The sequence below is a fragment of the Camellia sinensis genome, chromosome 7 (assembly GCF_055761805.1).
Source record: "Camellia sinensis isolate YWXY chromosome 7, ASM5576180v1, whole genome shotgun sequence".
Taxonomy (NCBI): domain Eukaryota; kingdom Viridiplantae; phylum Streptophyta; class Magnoliopsida; order Ericales; family Theaceae; genus Camellia; species Camellia sinensis.
This window is the reverse complement of record NC_138967.1, coordinates 18,603,782-18,626,758: the sequence shown is the minus strand read 5'-3', so window position 1 is coordinate 18,626,758 and position 22,977 is coordinate 18,603,782. Positions and strand designations below refer to the sequence as shown.

Sequence of the window (22,977 nt, the reverse complement as noted above, 5' to 3'; positions counted from 1 at the left end):
AAGTTGGCCTCCCCACAATTCGAAGTGAAAATTTTGATCCAAACTTAAATGGAGAAACCATAGCCTTAGAACTCGACCTTGCAAAAGAAAGAAGAGAAAGAGCACTAGTCCACATCGCCTCATACCAACGAGAGTTAATCAGAAAATACAGCAAAAAGGTTCATCCAAGACAATTCAAGATTGGGGATTGGGTACTACGCAAAGTAATGGGAAACACCTTGATCCCAGGAGACGGCAAGTTAGGCCCAAATTGGGAAGGTCCTTATAAGGTGGTTGGGTTAGCAGGTAAATGGGCATACCACCTAGAAGACAAGGATGGCAAGGCAATCCCTAGGCCATGGAATACGGCCAATCTCAAGTTATTTTACTTTTAGCTTTTCTTTTTCAAACATATGTAATTTTTTCTTCCTTCAATAAAATGAGAAATTCTTTTTAGCAGAAGTTGTTCCTTGTAAAAGTTAGCTTTAGTAAAGATTAGGCGCATTGCGAGCATTTTAGGGGTTGGCTGGAATAAACCAACACTCTTCCTAAGCCCAGGATAAGGATCCAGGCTGCAGGACATTTGGTCGGAATAACCAAATACTATAAGTTAGCTGGAAAAACTAACTTCGATGGTTGGCTGGAATAAACCAACACTTGTTACTCTTCAGCCGAAGTAAGTGCAAGGCTGAAGAGTGGTTGGCTGGAATAAACCAACTCTTGTTACTCTTCAGCCGAAGTAAGTGCATGGCTGAAGAGTGGTTGGCTGGAATAAACCAACACTTATTACTCTTCAGCCGAAGTAAGTGCATGGCTGAAGAGTGGTTGGCTGGAATAAACCAACACTTGTTACTCTTCAGCCGAAGTAAGTGCAAGGCTGAAGAGTGGTTGGCTGGAATAAACCAACACTTGTTACCCTTCAGCCATAGTAAGGGTATGGCTGAAGTTGGATTGACTGGATTAAGCACTTTGTACTCCTCAGCCGAAGTGATTATATCGGCTAAGGAGTGGTTGGCCGGTAAGCATAGTTTAAAAAGCCAAAACCGAAATAGAAGTTGGAGTAATAAAAGGCATTACAAAGTACAGGCACACATATCAGAACCGGAACAAGAGTTGAAGCAAAATTTTTCATTCATTGAAACTATTACAAAGGAGGCTCATAGTTCGGTTACAACGGCAAAAGGCAACAAAGAAAAAATACACAATCAGGAAAAAAGTTCTTCAATTTCGGCGTCAAAAGCCGCATCTCCATCAACTTGAAGACCGGTCTCAGGAGGAAGTTCACTCTCGGTTGCCAGGATGGTTTCGGTTGGAACCACGGTTTCATTTGGCTGATCAACAGGTGGGTCCTCTACCATGGGCTCCAACCGAAGTGATGGGTCTGCACTAGCAACCGGAATGTCTTCAGGAGCAGAGGAGTCATCAGAATCTGAGTCCTCCAGAAACTCTTGTTGCAAGGCGTCTGCATACTCCGCAAGGGACTTCGGTATAAAGTAAGCTGGAGGGTCGAAGACCTCGATCTGTTGATCATGACCGAGCTTCTCCACAGCCGCCCTCCAGCCGCACTTGAAGAACAGCTCCTTGGCGGCGTCGCATTGTTTGACATAGGCGTCTTCTGCCTTCTTGTAACCTTGCTTGTACCCCTCCTTTTCGGCCTCCTCCACGCTCTTTTTTAGTTGGCTTATTTCGGTATCTTTTCTCTTTTCAAGTTTTACCAGCTCACGCAGGTATTTGTCCTTCATAGCAATGGCCGCTTTCTGCCTTTTTGCCTCCGCCGAACTAACCAGATCGGCAAGACGGCCATTCTCCGCTTGTAGTTCAGCCATTTTCTTTTCGGCTTCTTCTAGCTCGGCTGCTTTTGCTTCGGCTTCAGCCATTGCCTGCCTTGTGGCTTTTCGGAGTTCTTGGACTTTCTTGTAAGTAATGTTATTCTTCTGTAAGGCCTGACAAAACAAAGACTTCTCTTAAACCGAAGTAAAAGTTGGAAATTAGACAAAAGAAACGGACAGAGCTACTTACCAAGATCATGGACTTCGATGTGGACCGGATTGACTTCATTTCGGTGTTTAATTGCTTTAAGTGGTGCTCCATGTCCTTGGGGAGGCACACACTTTTGGCCAGGTTAAAGGCCAATTGGTGATCTTTTTCAGCCACAACCGAGTCAGTAGCTTTGATGTCTTGGTCGTTGAAGGTCAGCGGCGGAGCCCATTTCGGAGATTCAGCTCGGTCAGTTTGCTCCGGTTGGAGGGCTGGTTGAGGACTTTAGGGGATGGATTCAACCTCATCGACAAGTTGCTGTTCGGTCGATGTAGATCGGGCACGTTTGGAAGGACGAGATGAAGAAGGCTGCTGAGAAGGGAGGGCCACAACGGCAGGCTGCGTTTCTAAGGATGGTTGCACTTCGGCCCTGGTTGTTGCAGTCAGAAGGGCCCTCACTTTGCTTTTCTTCGCCATCTCTTCTTCAGCTGTTAATGGGACAAGTCGTATTTCGGGCAAGTTTGGGTCCGGTTCAGGTGCTTCCTCTAGAAGGAAATCGGTCACTCGGGCCTTTCGACGACCGCTATATCGGTAGGTCGGTTCAAAGTTTAGAAGCTTGGCCCAACTCCTTTCTTTACACCGTAGTGCGGCTCGCAAAATCGCAAGGTTGGGATAGCTATATAGGGAACGGAGGTGGGCGAAATCTGCAAAAAGAGAAGTGTTAGTTCGGTTAATAGACTAAAAAAAAACCGAGATAACATACAAAGAAGAAGACCGAAGTTAAATTACCGGGCTCTCCCTTTTTCCAATTTATAGGTCGGCCAGGAATTTGGGCTTGAAAATCCTCAAAGTTCCCAGAGACCCAGAAAAAATCATCGTCATTAAGATCTTTGTCCGGTGTGTGTTTAACTATCTTCTCTCGGCGGTGGCGAATCCTAAGGTAATAGACCCACCCAGCATCTTTTGAGCCGATGGAGTATTGATGGAAAATTTCGGCCAGGCCGAGGTTTAGTCCGGTTTGGTGGTTCAGTGCGGCTATTCCCATTATAATGCGATATGTATTGGTGGACAGTTGGGTGGGGCATAATCTAGTCTGCCTAAGAAATTCACAGATCAGCGGTTGGACAGGAAACCGTAGTCCGGTTTCTATTATGGATTGAAGGGTAAAAGGGACGTAGCCTTCTTTTTCCCAGGGAATAACATTTTTTTCGGCTAACATCAAATGGACGTCTTCAGGAATATGGTAATCTTTCCTAAATTCGGCCATACCACCAGGGGTCTCAACTAGATACCTATACTTACCCATCTGATGTATAATTTACTTATAATTTATATCGGTGCAAAAATCGTGCTCAGTAGCTCGGTTGAGCGCACGCAGGAGTGCCTGGGTAACCTAAGTGTGCAAAGTAGAAAACAGAAGGGGTTAAAGCACTGATCGTTGGACCGTGCTACAATTTAAAAGCAAGGTATAAGAGCCCTATTTCGGCCTCAAAAAACTGGTTCTATCTCGGTTCATCAAAAGGTTTGGTAGCTCGGTTTGGGCAGGTTGCTCGGTAGACCGGTTTAACGTCTAGGGGCAGCTTTCTGAGTTCGGTCTAAAAAACTAAGAAAGCTGGTTTAGCCCCAAGGCCTAAATCGGTTGCAGTATGAATAAAGTTACTTCGGTTAAGCCTCTAGGGGCGGCTTTCTGAGTTCGGTTTAGGAACTAAGAAAGCCTGCTTGGCCCCAAAAGCTTAGTTCAGTTGAAAACCGAGGTTCCTAGTTTGATATATTCAAAACTCGGTGATCTTATTTCGGCTAAAGTAAGTCAGGCTCTGGTAACTTTTTGAAACTTTCAAGTTCTAGTTCGGTTATTGACTACGGTGATCTACCTATTTAATGCAAACAGGATTCTAGTTCGGTTGCTACCTAATTTTGGATCTAAAGCAAGTTTTTTACAGAAGTTCATACACGTATGAGCTCTGCTATTATTTTTTCATAAAAGTACAGAAGCGAAGCGTCAAAAATAAAATGTTTGCAAAAAACATGCAAAACAAAACTATACAGATTCGAAAGCAAAATAAAGGAAGCAAAGTGAGTCTACTTACCAGGTGGAAGAAGAGGGATCTGATGATGGGAAAGTGGCAGCAAAATTAGTTCTCAAAAGTGAAGGAAGAATACGAACAGCAAGAACACAGAGAGATAAGATGAAGAATGGAAGGTGAATGATTCAAGAGAAAGAAAGGTTATTTTGTGAAAGATGAGAGAGAAAAAAGCGGCAAAAAGGGGCGGGACTGTTCAAAAAGTTCGAAGTACGAAGGCGGCGTGATAACAGCTCACGGCCTATCAGAGCCCGCCACGTGGCAAGGGAAAGGGAAGCGTTACAGTCGTGATTGAAGAGACGTTTTGACCGGATAAAGCAGAGTTCGGAGTAAAACTAGCTCGGCTGGATACACTGAAGGGTTTTTATCTCGGCTGGAAAGGCTTGTAGAACTTCAGCTCGGTTGAAGGATTTCTAATCTCAATCATGCTATGCAGATGAAATTAAGGGGCAATTGAGAGGGTAATTTTTGGGAAAGAATTGGGCCGAGCTGTGAGTTGGGCCCTGCGGCCCAAAGCGTAAAAGAATCGGTAAGAAGCCGTAATGTTATTTCGGCCCAGTAGAGGTATAGATACTTCAGCCCAAAAGAAGTGAAGTTATTCCGGCCCAGGATAGGTGTGGTTATTCCGGTTCGAGAATGTGTAAAGCAACTCCGGTCCGGTGGCAGTTTGGAGTGAGTCCGGCCTTGCATTTAGTCCGGTCGTGACATATTATGGTTAGGTCGGTCAGAACTTGCCACTTGGAAGTTTGATCTAAACACACCATGGTTGAATAGAGGAAAACCGAGATAAGGAGTTGGAGGAAAAGACCGAGCTAAGAACAGTTCGGCCTTCTCTGTGGCTCTGCGTAGCCAAGCTTATTTGGGTCATATAGTAGTTCGGCCAAAGTGAAAACCATCCCACTTGGTTTAAGCAGTGGGGGAGGGTCTAAAAGGATAAGCATTATCCTTAGGAGTATGAATCCTAGGTGTTCTCTGCATGGAGAAATAAAAGTCCTACTAGGATTATACCACTCGAAACCTATAAAAGCTCACAAGCACCACCTTGGAGGAGGTAATTGAGTACAATTTTTTCTGAGAACATAGAGCTTTGTCTATTTGTCAAGCTTACTGACTTAGGCATCGGAGAGGTTTCCGGCACACACCCGCCGGCTAGCTCACGTTTGTGTTTTCAGGTGATAAAGCGACGTCGTATGGAGAAGCGTGGACTTGGTCAACAAAATTATACGAGGAGAATTATTTCCTCCCCGTACAGCGACTATGATGGTAGTGGTAATACGTGGTAATGGCAATAGTGAAGTTTTGATGGTGACTGTGGTGGTGGTAACCATTGTAACAAGTGACAAAAATGTCCAAATTCATTTAGCATTACTTTTATTTACGACAGATTTAGAGAGTTTCCAATTGCACCATAAAACTATACGTATACTCTTACTAAAAAATATTTGCTTGTTTTTTCTTTGTTTTTAAATTACCATCCACAAAAAAACATAAATGTCATTAAAATGACTCTCTCACCCACTTTCATACCCTTTCTCACTACATCCTTCCATCTCCACCTTATCACGCCTTTCTCTACCTCATTATTACTCCTACACCCTTCTTAAGATATTTGTTTTCTCTCCATCTTGTGGCCTTTCTCTCATAAATACACATGTATCTATGATTTTTGTGATGCCTATGGTTTCAAAGGAAAGGTAATGGTAAGGCCTAAGGAGAAGTTATAGAAGAAAGAAGGCAATGAGGACGGAAAGGGGGCAATGGGACACGTTGGATGAGAAATGGAGAAGGGTAGTAGCAACAAAGTAGGAAGGAGAATACAAAAGGTGGTAAGAGATGGAAGAAAGAGGCAATCGGTAGTCATTGTGATAATATGTAGTGGAAATAGCTTAAAGAATTGATTATGTGAGTAATTTTGGAATTACATGAGTGTCATTAAACATTAAATTTTCTTAATTTGTAGAGTAAGTGTAAAAAGGAAGTAATTGTAATTGCTTGTTTGGGCTGCGTTTTTTTAATGACTTTTTTGAGTAAAAAAATCCAAACTTTTTGTTTTTAATCTAACTTGGTTTTTTAGGTGAAAAGCCATTGTTTTAGGTTATTTTGCCGACATTATTTGATTTAACCATTTTTGCCAAACACAAATATGAGAATATCATTTGCATAATAATGAAAATAAGAATAGTATAATTCATAGAGAGTTGAATAAAATGTAGTTAATTTGTAATGCCCCGAAATATTAACAACTCATAACATGATCTTCTGTAGAAAGTATACTTCAACATTTCATTATTACTCCTTAATCGTACCCAAGATGACATATGTGTGTATGCATTCATAAATCTTAGATCCTGAATTTATAGCATATGCCAATTATCAATGAATCTAAACAAAGGGCGTACATATAAGTTTATGTCCTAATGGCTATATCTTTCCAAGTCAATACTTAGATACAACAAAAGTGAGTTAAACTCAATACAAATAAAGCCCAAGAATTATACAAAAATAATTACGCAAAAGAAATAAAAAGAAACTTTCGGCTCCAAGTCCTCCAAAACTATGTCCTTGGTGGAGGCACATCATCAACACCTAAAATTGTTTTTCACATAAGGTGAGCTAAAACCCAGAAGAGATACTTTAACACAATGTATAAAACTTAACGAAGCCATAAGGTGAATGCATATGTGTCATGACCCGCTCCCCGTACCCAATGGTTAAACATCGTGATGGCCAGTAACTGAAGTTACCTCCGGCCAATTCATAAATAAATCAATGAATGCGAGTGGAAGTAATATTTAAATAAGGGTACCAAAATAATCATCGGAGCTTCTATTTTTATTATAAAATTTACTGACCAAAAAGGTCGATATTTAGATAGAAAAATATCATAAAAGTACTGTGAGTGTCTATTTCGCAGCCCCGCGTCTAACACTTTCCAAAAGTTATTTCTGAATTGCATGTGTTCCTGAAAATTGGTAAACAACTATAAGCACATGGCAGAGTAAGAAATATTATACTAAGAGTATAAGGGACACGAAATAATCATCGATAGTTATTTAGGCCAAAACATTTACAGATAACTTAGTCGGAACAAATAATCATTTAAGTAGAAAAACTGATATTATTTTCATAAATCATTTAAATGACAGAAACTGAAATACAGAAACTATGCAAATATATCACTATAACTACGGTACAAAACAGAGGTCACAGAAGTGACAGTCAGAACAGAGGTACGGATTCAAGAGGTGACTCGTACGGATTCTAGAGGTGGCTCCCACAATAGTGTAGCACTTAGCTCCGCACAGAACAGAGGTCAATGGATCAGAGGACCACAAAATGATCAAACAGAGACCAATAGTTATTTAAGTCCCCCAAGACGTAGGACTCCCGTGGTGATATTTACAAAACATAATTATTTATAAGATCATAGTCATATATTCTTTAAAATATAAACAGAAATATCCTTAGATTTCTTTTTAAGCAAATATGGTTCAGAAGATAAACCACGTAACTGAAACCTTTATAAAACATAACTTTTATGAAAAACATAACTTGTATAAAAAAGATTTTGATAAATTAAAACATATGTAAAATATATTTTGGTGACTCAAGATATAATATAACTCACCTTATCTTTAATACCTTACTCTTTCTTTCCACTATCAAAAACCCTTTCAAGTTCCACTATTTTTGTCCTTTCTCTACTTTCCTTTCCTTTCCTTTCTTTTTTTCTTCTTTCTTTCCTTTTCTTTTCTTTCTCTCTTAAAGATTGATCACTCTCCCTATTTATGGGGAGGTGACGCCACTCCTTAGCCAACACGTGGCCGAGCATCTCTCTCAAGATTCGTCATAAATATATGGGTAATGTTAGGGACATCAAATTTTCTACTAAACAAATGACCAAAGTGGACCCTACACCCATGTAAGATATTTGGTCATTTATTTAGTAGAAAATTTGGAACCTCTAGCATTTTTCGAAATATATATAGATTCAATCTTATCCTAAATAAATAATTAAGATAATTACTTTTTAACCTAATATTTTAATATAATTATATAAATTAATTAATTTTTAATTAAATTACACATTACCACATACTTACAGAAAATTAATTATTTATTTTATTATTATGTCCATTATTATTATTATTATTTATATTTTGACCCCTAAACTTTTAATAATTATATTATTTTACAAAATTACACATAATAACATATAATAAATTATATATTTTCCGATCTGAGATTAAATAATATTAGTATAAATTCTACAGAATAATTAAAAATCTGGGTTGTCACAATTTTTCCTCCTTTTAAAATTTCGTCCTCGAAATTTGTTATATGTAAGTTATCCGCTGCGCACTCTGATAAATATATATTAGATGATTAATCTGATAGAAAATAGTACCTCTAAAAAAAACGTTACCAAAAATAACTCACTGTCTACTTGTCAAAAATTGGTTTGGGCCAAAATGAAAAATAATTGGTTACTTTAAAAACTTTTCACTCGTTTTGTTTACGATAAGAAAATAAAAAAAATAAAATAAAATGAGAATACAATGACAGAATCATATGCAATAATCGAAAAACTTGAGATAAACTTTTCACTGATGGAAAATAGTTTCAAAATTAGTATCATTATAATTTGAACCTACTTTTAAAAAAATATTGAAATAAATTTTTTTTTTTGATACTAAACTGAAAATTATATGTATTTAATTATATTATAATTTTGGTAGGTGTTTGAGCCCGACATCCTTCTTTTCTTTTCCCTCTTTTACTATAACAAATATAAATTATATCTAATATCCTTCACAAATTAAGCACACTAAAAAAAAAATTATATATATATATATAATCATATAAATAATAATATAATTAAATTGACGAACAAAATTTAATAATTCGGTACTAATTACCCGCTATCCTACTTCCTAAATGTACATATGTCCTATGCTCCAATGATAATTTTTTTTTATTTTATAAATCATTGCTCTGATACCATTTGTCACTACCCGCTCCCCGTACCCAAGGGTTAAGCATCGTGATGGCCAGTAACTGAAGTTACCTCCGGCCAATTCATAAACAAATCAATAAATGCGAGTGGAAGTAATATTTAAATAAGGGTACCAAAATAACCATCGGAGTTTCTATTTTTATTACAAAATTTACTGACCAAAAAGGTCGATATTTACATAGAAAAATATCATAAAAGTGTTGTGTGTGTCTATTCCGCAGCCCCGCGTCTAACACTTTCCAAAAGTTATTTCTGAATTGTACGTGTTCTTGAAAATTAGTAAACAACTATAAGCACATGGCAGAGTGAGAAATATTATACCAAGAGTATAAGGGACACGAAATAACCATGGATAGTTATTTAAGCCAAAACATTTACAGATAACTTAGTCGGAACAAATAATCATTTAAGTAGCAAAACTGAGATTATTTTCATAAATCATTTAAATGACAGAAACCGAAATACAGAAACTATGTAAATATATCACCATAACCACGGTACAGAACAGAGGTCACAGAAGTGACAGTCAGAACAGAGGTACGGATTCAAGAGGTAGCTCGTACGGATTCTAGAGGTGGCTCCCACAATAATATAGCACTTAGCTCCGCACAGCACTTTGGTCCGCACAGAACAAAGGTACAGATTCAAGAGGTGGCTCGTACGGATTCTAGAGGTAGCTCTCACAATAGTGTAACACTTAACTCCGCACAGCACTTTGCTTTGCACAGAACAGAGGTCAATGGATCAGAGGGCCACAAAGTGTCCGCACAGAACAAAGGTACGGATTCAATAGGTGGCTCGTACGGATTCTAGAGGTGGCTCTCACAATAGTGTAGCACTTAACTCCGCACAGCACTTTGCTTCGCACAGAACAGAGGTCAATGGATCAGAGGGCCACAAAATGGTCAAACAGAGACCAATAGTTATTTAAGTCCCCCAAGGTGTAGGACTCCCGTGGTGGTACTTACAAAACATAATTATTTATAAGATCATAGTCAAATATTCTTTAAAATATAAACAAACATATTTATGGGTTTCCTTTTAAGCAAATAGGGTTCAGAAGATAAACCACGTAACTGAAACCTTTATAAAACATAACTTTTATTAAAAACATAACTTGTATAAAAAAGATTTTGGTAAGTAAAAACATACGTAAAATACATTTTGGTGACTCAAGGTATAATATAACTCACTTTATTTTTAATACCTTACTCTTTATTTCCACTATCAAAAACACTTTCAGCTTCCACTATTTTTTTCCTTTCTTCCCTTTCCTTTCTTATTTTCTTTTCTTTTCTTCTTTCTTTCCTTTTCTTTTCTTTTCTTTCTCTCTTCCAGATTGATCACTCTCCCTATTTATAGGGAGGTGACGCCACTCCTTGGCCAACACGTGGCCGAGCATCTCTCTCCCTCCAGATTCGTCACAAATATACATAGATTCAATCTTATTCTAAATATTTAAAATAATTACCCTTTGACTCAATATTTTAATATAATTATATAAATTAATTAATTTTTAATTAAATTACACATTATCACATACTAATAGAAAATTATTTATTTTATTTTATTATTATGTCCATTATTATTATTATTATTTATATTTTGACCTCTAAATTTTTAATAATTATATTATTTTATAAAATTACACATAATAATATATAATAAATTATATATTTTCCGAACTGAGATTAAATAATATTAATATAAATTTTATAGAATAATTAAAAATCTAGATTGTCACAATATGCATGTCATTTGCCAAACATTATACATTTCCATCTCAAAACAATGCAATGCTAATATTATATATCAGTTCGTGAGAAATATATTTTTATATCAGAAAATAGGACAGTGGATACAAAATACTGAGAATCTCAAGGTACGTGTTTGCCAATAGGCTATACAAGCACTACCAAAGCCATTTTACCGGTACCAATTGGAAAGATTAGCACCTAACTGCGTAGGTTTCTGGAGTTTCACCAAGGACACGTAGGCCAACATAATAAACCACAATCACACCCTTAACCAGATTCACAAAGGTATATACTTTTTTTTTTCTCAAAACAATACATTTTCCATGTTTAAGTACAAAACAATGCTCAATGCAAGATGTATGAGTAATTAGTTTCAATTTACCTAATCTTCATGTAATTTCTATAACAATCAAAACTATCACTTACCGATAGCCCAAAATAGATATTTCTACTCAACAAATAATCTTTCAACAACAAATACAATCTCATAATTTTCATAATGGAAGCGATAATACATATCCAACTCCACTCTTATCATCAACATATACATGCTTCTTATCTTTTCAAACCCAACATCTTTTCTTTTTCTTTCATAAATCAAACATCATTGATTTTCAAACAAAATCTCATTTACTTTCAAAATCACATTTAAGGAGGGAAATTCTAACATTTCAACACAAACCAACAATATACATACTCCCACAACCTTTCTCAAGAAGTTATTTGAAAAGCTTCTTTTTTCCGTTTCAAAATCAAACCCTAAATTTAACCCAAAATCCCCAAATCACTAAACATTTTCAAAGAGAAAATAACTAAGTTAAGAATCATACTAAAGGTTGAAGAAATCCCTACCTTAAGAGTAGAAGAGGAAGAAAACAAAGGTTGAAATTTAACAAGACCGAAAACGAGATTCTCTCCGATTCAAATGAAACTTTCGACGAGCTCTACCTTTTTCTCCAATGAACTATGGTGGAGAAATTAATGAATTATGGAGTATTTGGGTTTTATGGCAAGAACTAGATAGAGAGAGTGAAGAAACTAGGATTTGGAGTGTTTTAGAGAGATAAAGGAAGTGAAAAAATGACAAAAATTCATTTTTTCCCAAACTGATATACGCACAGACCGCTCAAGCGACCAAACCATTGCTCGAGCATCAGACACAATAAGTAACACTGCTCGAGCGACCAAAAACACCGCTCAAGCATACAATGACCCCCTCTCAGAAGTTCAGACCTGCAAAAGACCACTCGAGCGAAGATTATCCATTCCCAAAAGTTTTACAGGTCTGCAAAAATATTGAGAGATCTCAAAGACTACTCGAGCGAACCCGAAGTGAAATAGATGACAACTCTTTTGAAAAACTAACTCCCAACCTATTTCAAATACAACCAACAACTTAACTCAACTATCAACAAGATGATAAAGGGCACAAACAATAATTAAAGGTATGGAATCCCAGATTTAAGAGCATGGAAAGGGTCAGGTCTAAATCGGAACTGTTATATAATTTAAAATTAAAAGACGTAAAAATTAAATTTTTAGATAATAAAAATGAGTTTGAAAAAAAAAAAACCTTGAAATTTTTAGAAAATTTAAATTATACAAATCAAATAATATTTTTTTTACTCAAAATTTTCACTTATGATTTTCACATCATTTATGCAGTTTATTAGAACTTTTATAACTTACTTTATTTTACAAATTTATGTAAAAACGTCTCAATGCAATTTAAGTTTATTATTGATAAAACAAAAACATTTAAATAAATTAAAATGTTTGATTATCTAAAAACAAAAGAGTGCGCTTTTATTTTCATTTTTAATTACAAATTTCAATTGAAAAAAAAAAACTACACCAAATAGAAGTTTTATGAGTGGACTTCAAATTTATTTTTATTTTTATTTATTATTTTTATTATTTTTATTTTTTTAAAAGGCCACAAGCTAAGCATTTTGTAATTTTTTATGGTGTAATTAGCTATAGGGGTATTAACAAAAAAAAAAAAAAAAACTGTGGAACCGAACTAATCTGATCCAAATCATTGGTTTAATTCGTTTTTTATTAGCTTTACTTATTATTTCTTTGTTAGCTTTAGTTATGATTTTCAATTTCAAAGATGGTTAAAAAGTTCAAATTAATATTTTTTTAATGTAAAAATAAGAATATAAAAAGTTACTAATGAAATTTAAAGGCTAGTCTTGATTATGAAATTGATAAACTCTAATAAACTTAACTAATATAATTGTTAATAATATCTTTACTATTATAAAAGAAAAATTATTGATACACCAAATTTGAGCCTGTCTGAATTGCTTGCATTTTGTAAGCCAGACGATTAGTGCAACCCTTATCAACCGTGGTTGCCACCCTTATTCTCGAATGATCGGCTAGACGACCGGTATGCATAAATTAGGGTGATTCAAATGAGCCAAAATTCGATGGATGTAGCATTGTTCATTATAAAATATATCATACTATTTATAATATAAAATTTCTTAAAATCATAAAATCGAACCAAATCAGACTGGTTTCTATAGCTTGGTTCTTGTCCAATTAATAGTTTAATAACGGTTCTAATTTTTCTCGAACTATAAAGACCAACTTGATTCCTAAGTTATTAATAGCGAAGGAATTATTGGACCAGAAAAAGGCAAGGAAGAAACCAAATTGGGGATCATAATGACACTTTTGTGACGAGCTCAGAATTATTTCAAATTTGATAGTCTAATAAAAAATGACATTTTAAATCAAAGTCATCGCCGTCCTAGTAATGTTGAGCGGTGGATTTTTGCCAAATTATTTCATTTAGGCCCTCAAATTAGTGATTTTGCCATTTTAAAAAAGTTTCATTTTGAAAATAACTTTATTTTGAGAAGCCCGTTTTTAGTTTTATTTGTTTTGATATGTTTCTATTATTTTCTAGTACCCAGATTGGACTTAACTCAAATATTATATTTTTGGTAATTTTCTATTTATTATTGTGTCTAACAAGAAATTAGATTCCTTATTTAGTTAGAGTTTAGTTCATTATAAATAAGGATTGTACAAGCACAAAATAATCTTCTCGTATAATCCTATTGATCAAGTTTGCACTCCTCCAAACGTCGTCGCTTTGCTACCTAAAAACACAAACGTGAGCTAACCGGTGGGTGTGTGCCAGAAACCCCTCCGAGGCCTAAGTCAGCAACTAGACAATAGACAACAAGCTCTGTGTATTTTAAAGTAAGAATTATGATACCTTTGCATAGGACTTGCCATGAGCTTTTATAGATTTTGCCTGGCACAATCCTAGTAGGACTCAAACTCTTTTTAACAGAGTCCTCCTAGGGATCTCATGCTCAGTGATACTGCTTATCCTCATAACAGCCTTATCACTGCTAGCCAAGTGAGATGGCCACACCTTTTACCTCGGTTAACACTTCAGTCAATCGAGCATCCTAGGCTCTGTGCTACTCTGGGTAGTCATGGTAGCCATTAGTGCAAGAGGGCCCAATGCCGAGCTATACTCAGCTCGGCCTTCTTCCTTGTTAACACCTCGGTCCGCCTCAGGACCTAGCTTTGGACAGCGCGACCTAGGCCCTGGAAGCGCCTTTTTCTAGCTTGATGCTTGAATGACCCAGGACCGGGATATCGTAACTCTCATTTCGGCCCATAGCTCGGTCCAAACGTCTAAGGATGATGGACTTAGCTCAGCCCAATTTATTCACATAAATTACCCTATCAAGGATGTATGCCTTAGGATAAATCAAGTTTCATTCAATATAATTATATTTCTCTTTGAGAATTCTCTCTTTTTTGTATATTCAAGGTGATATTCGTCTGTTAGAATAACATCTAGTCATGTCACTTATCCTAAAATCAAAACTAAAGATGTAAAAAAGGCCAGCTTGGCCCGACCTAGACTTACTCAATCTTTCACCAAAATCAACCAGTCCCAATTTGACCTTTCTAAAAATACAAGTCCAAGCCCAAGTCCTAGGGTAATACGAATTCAGACCAAGTTTTTGGCTTGGGTTTAGACTTGACTTTTTTTTTAATATTTTTTATTTTATTTTCAACAAGTTAAATACACAACAAAAACAAAATAACCATTGGGCGTCGGACGTCTAGCCTTAGGTGGGCCGGGCCTTGAGTCGGCAATTGGACGAATTGGGCTTAGAAATACATGGCCCAAGCCTACGCTCGAGGGTCTTAGGCCGGCCTGAGCGGATCGAGTGGGCTTCAACTAACTCAAGGGGATTTTTACACCCCTAATCAAAACAATCCATATGAGAAAAGACTTAACAGTCCCATAGGCTCTGTTTGATTATCAGGATTGGATATAAGAGTTTTAGGAAGATATGTAATACTTAAGGATAAAGATGAGATATAATATGTTGTAAGATATAAGATGGATTATATATACTATGGAGTTACTTATATTATGTTTGGTCAAGATAGAATATAAGATGAGATAAGAGGAGAGTGATTATTTTTTATATTTAGATGAAAAATGAACTATAAATGACGGTGAGTGATATACTATACCATAAGAGGTGGTATTGCATATCTCCTTGTACATTATATACTATCCAAACTCTCTATATCCGAAATAACCAAACACAAGATATAGAGAAATAAAAAAAAAAGAAGGTAAATTACACTGATAACCCCTGAGGTTTAAGTTTATTACAGTTCGCCCCCTTACATTTGGAAAATTACACTAACCCTCCTTGGCAGTCTAATTCTTTAACGGTGTTAATTTTTTGGGTAAAATGACATGTTTACCCTTAAATTTTATACATAGAAAACATTAAAATAATAGGGATATTTTATTTGTCATTTCAGCACATCTTTTTTTACCTACCACAAGCCTTATTTGGAGGGAAAGACTTGGAAGCCTCCAGAGAAAAGAGAGAAGATAAAGAGAGAAGAGTGTAGAGGAAAGACTCAGAGACTCATTGAAGACAAAGATCAAGGTATTCTCTGTGAAGGGGGTTCTCCATCAACGATCAGTGTAAGTAATTTCTAATTTTTTGTAAATGAGTTTGAGGTTTGATGGAAGTAAAAAATAGGTTTTGTACTCTATTTTTTTTATACAAATTGAAATTTAGTTTGTATGATTTCGTTTTTCTCCATAAATTTTTTATTAAGGTTTGAACATTGTTACCCATGTTCAAAACATGTTGAGTTTTTGTATTTATATATGGTGTTTTTGTGATTTGAACTAAGAAGTTGAAGACAAGCAAATTGGTCTATTTATAATTTACCTTTTAGTGTTGTTTTTTCTTTTTTTTTGCCTGGAAACTTCATTTTGCACAAACCTTATCCATATACCTGTAATGGTGTTTATGTGTTCTTCGTAGGATGGTCATTCGAGTTTTGAACATATTTTATTATGATTGTTTTTTTTTTTGTTGGAGGGGTTAAATCACCAATTTTTTTACTTGGGTTTAATTGTGCTTTATGTATGAAGTTTGTAATTTCATTAATGTTGTGACAAAAATACTTGATTTCATAGTCTATTTGGTTTTTGTGACAACCCTCACCACTGTTTACTGATAATACCACTGATTACTGCTAAACTGTGACTGAACATGATTAAGTAACTGATTTGACTGACATTCTGAACTGATTGATTGAGTGTATTAGTTTAAACGCATTTCTATCTGTTTAACTGTTAATTGATCTGTTCATGTTTTAAGTGTTGAACTGTGAATTGAAGGCCTTATCGGCGGCCGAATCTGAAATTGATTAGTGTTTCATGTTAATTAGAATTTATGTGATTTTATGGTATGTTTAATTGAAATTTGATTTGGTATGATTAAATTGAATTAAATAATGTTGAATGACATTAGTTACATTAATTACCAAAATGTCATCTAGTGGGCCACTTTTATTAACATCTTGAGGCTTGAACTACATACTTAGACACAACATTTCTTCAGCCCTTTTCTTGAGCCTAAACCGTGTGAGAGGAAGAGTGAGAGAAATTGGTTTCAACTAGGAATTCTTGCTTGAATTGGAAGAATTGAAAGCGAATTGGCCAATTGAGCTTGTATACCTTGAATTCAAGACATAAGGTAGGATATTCATCTTCTTGATTGTGAATTCTAGTTGTTCCTTGCATGGTTAATGAGTCTTTAGTGATCTAAGTCTATAATTGGTTCTAACATGTTGAATTAAGGCTTAATTCATGCATGCATGTACATGTTCTAGCATTTTGAGATTGTTTTCATGGAAATTGCTACATGCATGTCCATATCTTTATTATAGTTCATGAATTCATCATGTTTTTGGAAGTTTTGACTCATTTGATTATGTATTGGAAGCTTTGATTTCAATTGAACACTTGCATGTTACATATACATTATGTTCATGAAGTTTTGTTTAGATTTATGTTTAATTGAACTACCTTTAGGCTTTGATTTTGCAAATTGATCTTTGAAACATGTCATATTATGAGTTTTAAAGTGTTTTCTAGAAAATTAGCCCAAAAGGATCGGATTTGATGTTTGAAATGTTGAATTTAAGCTTGGAAGTTCAATCTGGAAATTCCAAATTTTGGACCCACGCTCGAACGTAAGACTTCACGCTCGAGCGTACACTCTGAGTACATGCGTCCGCTCGAGCGGGGAAAGTAATGCTCGAGCGTAAAATGCGTGTATCTAGTACTTTTCATATGTTTGCAGTCCGCTCGAGCGAGGGAATGCACGCTCGAGCGAGGACTTGTGTCTCACGCTCGAGCGGAGGTCGAGCGCCCATCGAGCGTAAATTGCATGCATCCAGTACTTTTGCCTACGTTTACAGACCGCTCGAGCGAAGGAAGTCACGCTCGAGCGGAGATCCTTTGTTTGCATGTCCGTTCGAGCGTAGAAATCTACGCTCGAGCGAGACCCCTGTTTTTTGAAAATTTTGAAAAGTGTTTTAAAGTGCATCTTTGCATCCTCATTCCATCCTAGGCATTCCTAAGCCATGTTTAAGGCATCTTAATGAGGATATTGATGTAGAACCACACCGAGTCAAGATAGGAACTAAGTCATTGATTCCCAAGTATGTAATTTAGTGTGTGTTCATTCTGTAACTATGTAGAGTTGGCAACCGAGGACGCTCACTAGCCGCTATTAGCTTAGTGCTCTGTGAGTAACAATGTTGTAAAGATATGTTCAATCATGAATATTTTCCGAATGATCAACTGTACTGCTTTCTGAAATGATATTTCTTACTGAATGAATGTTTGTCCTATTTGTGAACTGTGTTCGTGGCATCCATAGCAATTTACTGTTACTTTACTGTTACTGCTAATGTCACAGAGATCTCTGTCAGTGCTCATGTTTGGAACCACTACTGTTTACTGTTATGATGGCCATCAACTGACTGTTCAGTCTGTTAAGACCTACTGTACTGTTTGCTATTGGATATACTACATATACCTGCTATGGTTTCTAAATGACTGATATGACTGCTTAATGATTGAAAGGACATTCATTCTTAACCCCTTTACGCATTTGTTATTCACTGGACTTTAGCTTACTGTTTATATTTATATGTAGGTGTCCAGACACCTGATCGGAGCTAGAAGCATTAGGTTAAACTCCTTTTTTGTCAAGCCAACCAACGTGCCTCACTACGAGGTTCCAAGTGTGTTCAAGCTTAGACTCGTTTGGGGTGTCTCAGTTCACCCTTTTGTCTCTGTTTTGTAATACTGTATAGACTTGTACTGTACTGTTATGGTAGGGATTTGGTCCCTAACCTAAATGCCTGTATATGATGTATGTACATACTGCTTTTGTTCCGAATGTGAATGTGTTATGAAAAGTCTTTTTGCATACAGACTGTCACAACTCATTGGACATCTTTCATTTACTGTTTTGGCTTCCGCCAGCCCCTGTACTCTGTATTACTGTTATCACTGTTAAGCAGACCTTCGGTAATCACGGATTATTGGCCGGTTACGGTGCTAAACCCATAGGGGCGGGTTTGGGTCGTGACAGTTTTGTTCCTAAATCAGTTTTCTAATTTTTTTTTTAAATAAAAATTAATTTGACAAAAATAAATACGAAAAAGATATATATATATATATTTAAATTTTTAGATTTTTTTTTTCAAAAATGTAAAACTATATGAAATTGATGAGTATTTTTTATTTGTTATTTTATTTCAATAAATTAGTTTTTAGTTTTTTTCAAAAAAATCATAAACAGATTATGAAAATCAAACCAAACATAATAATGTTGAGGAAACTGATTTTGTACAATATTGGGGGATAAACTTTTTTTTTTTAATGGATATTGGGGATAAACTGAGTTCTCATTTTTGTATACATGATTTGTCTATTATTTACTTGTTATATCAGGAAATGGCTATTGAAATGAGGCATGATATAGTGGTTCATTATAAAGGATCTGTTAATCACATTCTAAATGTAGACCCAAACAAGTACAACCATATGGATTTAATTGTTGATAGTTGTAAAATTGCATTAAGTAATGTCCCTGCAAGTCATGCGATTGTATTGGATTTATATGGTGTGGTACCAAGGTCAGAAGTTAGGATTGAACTCAAATGTGACCAGGATCTCCTTAGAATGTTTGGATTATATGTAGGAATTAAAGAAATTCCTATTTATTTTGACGTTGCACACAGTTCAGTCCCTATGGGCTTCGAGGAGACCCATGAGACTAATATGCATTTGCAGCATGAGAGCAATAGTAGGTCAGCTATGGGTTTTCGATCTAGGCCTAGTATTGTTGATGATTTGTTCAGGGATTTGGATGATTATAGTGATGTGGATTGGAATGAACTGGGTGATGATAACAATATTGACTGTGAAAATGGTGAAGAAGATGAAGCTTATATGATTTCTGATTCAAATGAAGAAGATGAAGAACGGAATGGTGAAGAAGTTGAAGAAGAAATACACGAGAATGATGGGAACCGTTCTGATCTTGGTGGATTGTCAGAGTATGAATCAAATGATAATGAAGGGAACTATTCTAGTGATGACCAGGATGTACAAGCTATAAATGCTGATAGGTTTATGAAAGGAAATATGTTTGAGATTAAAGAAGGGAAAACAATTACATTAGAGAAAGGAATGATGTTTGAAGATATCTCCCACTTTAGGACTGTTTTGAGGGAATATGCCATTGAGAGGGGGTTTACATTGGTGAGATTGAAGAATGAGAGAGTTAGAGTAACAGTTCATTGTGGTTCTAGGGGATGCAATTGGAGAATCCATGCCTCACTCCTTCCTAATGATTAACCTTCAAAATTAAGTCATTAGGGCCTGACCATACTTGTGTGAGAGTAGAGAGGAATCTTGAAGCAACATCAATAGGGATAGCAAAAAAATTCATAAGAATCCTTAAGGGTAATCCAGGGATGACTCTTGAAACTATAAACAATGAATTGACTGAAAAGTATGGTGTAGAGGCCTCAAGAATGCAACTTTATAGGGGGAAGATGAAGGCATTGGAAACAATTGAGGGTAATCATGCTGCATCATATAGTAAGTTGTCGAAGTATGCAAATGAAATAATGAAGACTAACCCAGGAAGTTTGGTGAAAATTGAAAGGGACAGAGTTGGTCCTAAATTAGATGTAGTTATGTTCAAGAGGGTATTCATATCACTTGCAGCAATGCAGAAAGGGTTTATAGATGGTTGTAGACCTTTTATAGGTGTGGATGGGTGTCATTTGAAAAGTCCTTATGGTGGAGTCTTGCTAGCTGCTGTGGCCTTGGATGGGGATAATGGTCTATTTCTTTTAGCATATGCTATGGTAGAGTGTGAATGCAAGGAAAGTTGGAGATTCTTCTTGTACCATATGCGCACCATTATTGATGATGGTCCTCAAAGCAAGCCATGGACTATAATGTCAGATGGCCAAAAGGTAAATTTATGCACTTTGAAATGGAATAATTTAGTTTGTAATTTGTCTAATGAATTTATGCATTTATAATATAACTTTTTGTTCACTTTTATTTTGTATTAGGGCATTGAACCTGCCTTGAAGGAAGTCATGCTTGAAGCAACTCACAGGAGGTGTTGTAGACACCTGTTCAACAATTTTAAATCAAAATTTCCTGGTTTGAAGCTTAGGGGATCATTTTGGGTTGCAGCTAGAGCATATACTCAAAAGGATTACAACATAGCTATGAGGCAAATTGAAGAGGTGTCAAGACTAGCCTATAAATGGTTAAATGACTTGAAACCAGAAGTTTGGGCTAGACACACCTTTAAACCTAGAGTGAAAAATGACCATATCACTAGCAACATGGTTGAATCATTTAACAATTGGATTGGGAATGTAAGAGGGAAACTTGTTATTACAATATTGGAAAGTATTAGGACCAAATTAATGGGAAAATTGCATAAAAGATTTGAAAAAGCTGCTACATGGAAAAATTTGGTGTCCTCTACCATTAGGAAGAAGTTAGATGAGGCTGTCTTCAAATCAAGGATGTGTAAGATCACATTTGCTGGTGGAGATGAATATCAAGTGATGAAAGGTGTTACTGTACACATTGTAAACCTCCTAAATAGGTCATGTTGTTGTAGAGTTTGGGACATTAGTGGAGTCATTTGCAAGCATGCAGCTGCTTGTATTTCTTATAGGAGAATGAACATTGAAACATTTTGTGATCAAGCTTATCAGAGGCATAAGTTCTTAGGTGCATATGGGGATATTATTCATCCCATACATGATGAGAGTATGTGGGATGAAGTTCCAGAAGAAGCTTTGAAGCCTCCAATTCTTAAGAGACTACCTGGTAGGCCTCCAAATAGTAGGAGAAGAGAAGCTGGTGAAGCTGCCCCTAGAGCTAGTGATTCTAGAAGGTCATGAACTATTAAATGTACCATATACAAAGAAATTGGGCACAACAAAAGGACTTGTCAAAGGGCTCCTGTGAAGAGAAAGGGTAAATCTAGCTCAATTAGTGGTTCAAGTGTTTCTACAGCTAGGCAAACAAGTGGGGTTGCAATAAGCCAAGAAAGTGGAAAAGGTTCAAGCCTAGGAAGGGGAGTTTCTATTAGAGAGAGTAATGCAGGTGGCAGCTGCACAGGTAGTAGTAGAGGTTCAGGTCATGGAATTCCAACTGGAAGAGGTGCAAGTGGTAGAGGTTCTACTTCAACAGTAGTAGGGGGACAACATGTAAGTATCACATACATTCTGAACTTGACTATTGAATGCATTGAAACATTACTTATTTAGTGTCATTATATTTTTATTTAATGTGATATTGTAGGATAAAGGGCAGCCTGGAGTGCAGTCCAGTAAATGGTGTATGTCTTGAGCATGGTATTTGGCTCATGTATTGCTCATTTAATAATTAATTGTAAACTTGTTACTCTATTTGTTATTGTATTCTTGTTATAGAACTAATTTTTGTTTATTCTTGTTATTTGTATCAGATGGTTGGAAATTATGCAGCATGCCATATGAGATAGAACAAGAAATGTAATGTTTCAAGACAAATTATATGATATATTTTTGTGTAGGTAATGTGGTATATTTTTGTAAATGGGGACAATACAACAATGTTAGGTAGCTCAAAATTTTGTGGCTCAAATGACTTAAATCACTCAAAACGACGTCGTTTTGACAGATTTTGAGTTTTGAGTTATTTGAGTCACAAAATTTTAAGCTACTAAACATTTTCCGGGACAATATAATATATTTTTGTATATATTCTTGTAATTGATATATTTCACTAAATTAGGAAGATATCCACTTACATGTTTTGTGAAGGGGAACGTGATTATGTATGCTCATTTATTTTTTGGCCATATGGGCATTAACACTTTGGGTAATGCACTTTGTGAAAATAGAAGATGAAGATATTGAACTCATGCCTCTCCTCCTCTTTTTATTTATTTATTTATTTATTTGTCAGTTCCTCTATTTTTCTTAATGAGTTTGATTGAGATTCATTTGCTTTTTATTAGCAGCTTCCAACTTACAAGTTTCATAGAGGATAATTTAGTCAATTAAACTTTTTTGGGATGATGTCATCAAGATTCTTTTGACGGCCTTAACGACCATATGATAGTAGGAGTGTTTCTATAATGCAATTGTTAACCTCAAAGGTGAGGATGTAATTTTTCGAATATGAGAAGAGATATCTATATTAAACATAAACCTAAGGTGGCGTTAGCGTACTTTACCCTTAGAGCATCTCCAA

The 22,977-nt window shown here is 35.8% G+C and overlaps 1 protein-coding gene across 1 annotated transcript; it reads left to right on the top strand.

Moving 5' to 3' along the window:
• The first annotated feature begins 20,174 nt into the window (after window positions 1-20,174).
• LOC145795639 (uncharacterized) lies at window positions 20,175-22,089 on the top strand. The gene is made up of 4 exons (XM_082880484.1): window positions 20,175-20,684; window positions 20,787-21,631; window positions 21,683-21,947; window positions 22,042-22,089. The coding sequence occupies exons 1-4, from the start codon at window positions 20,175-20,177 to the stop codon at window positions 22,087-22,089; spliced, it is 1,668 nt and encodes a 555-aa protein (XP_082736610.1).
• Window positions 22,090-22,977: the final 888 nt, after the last annotated feature.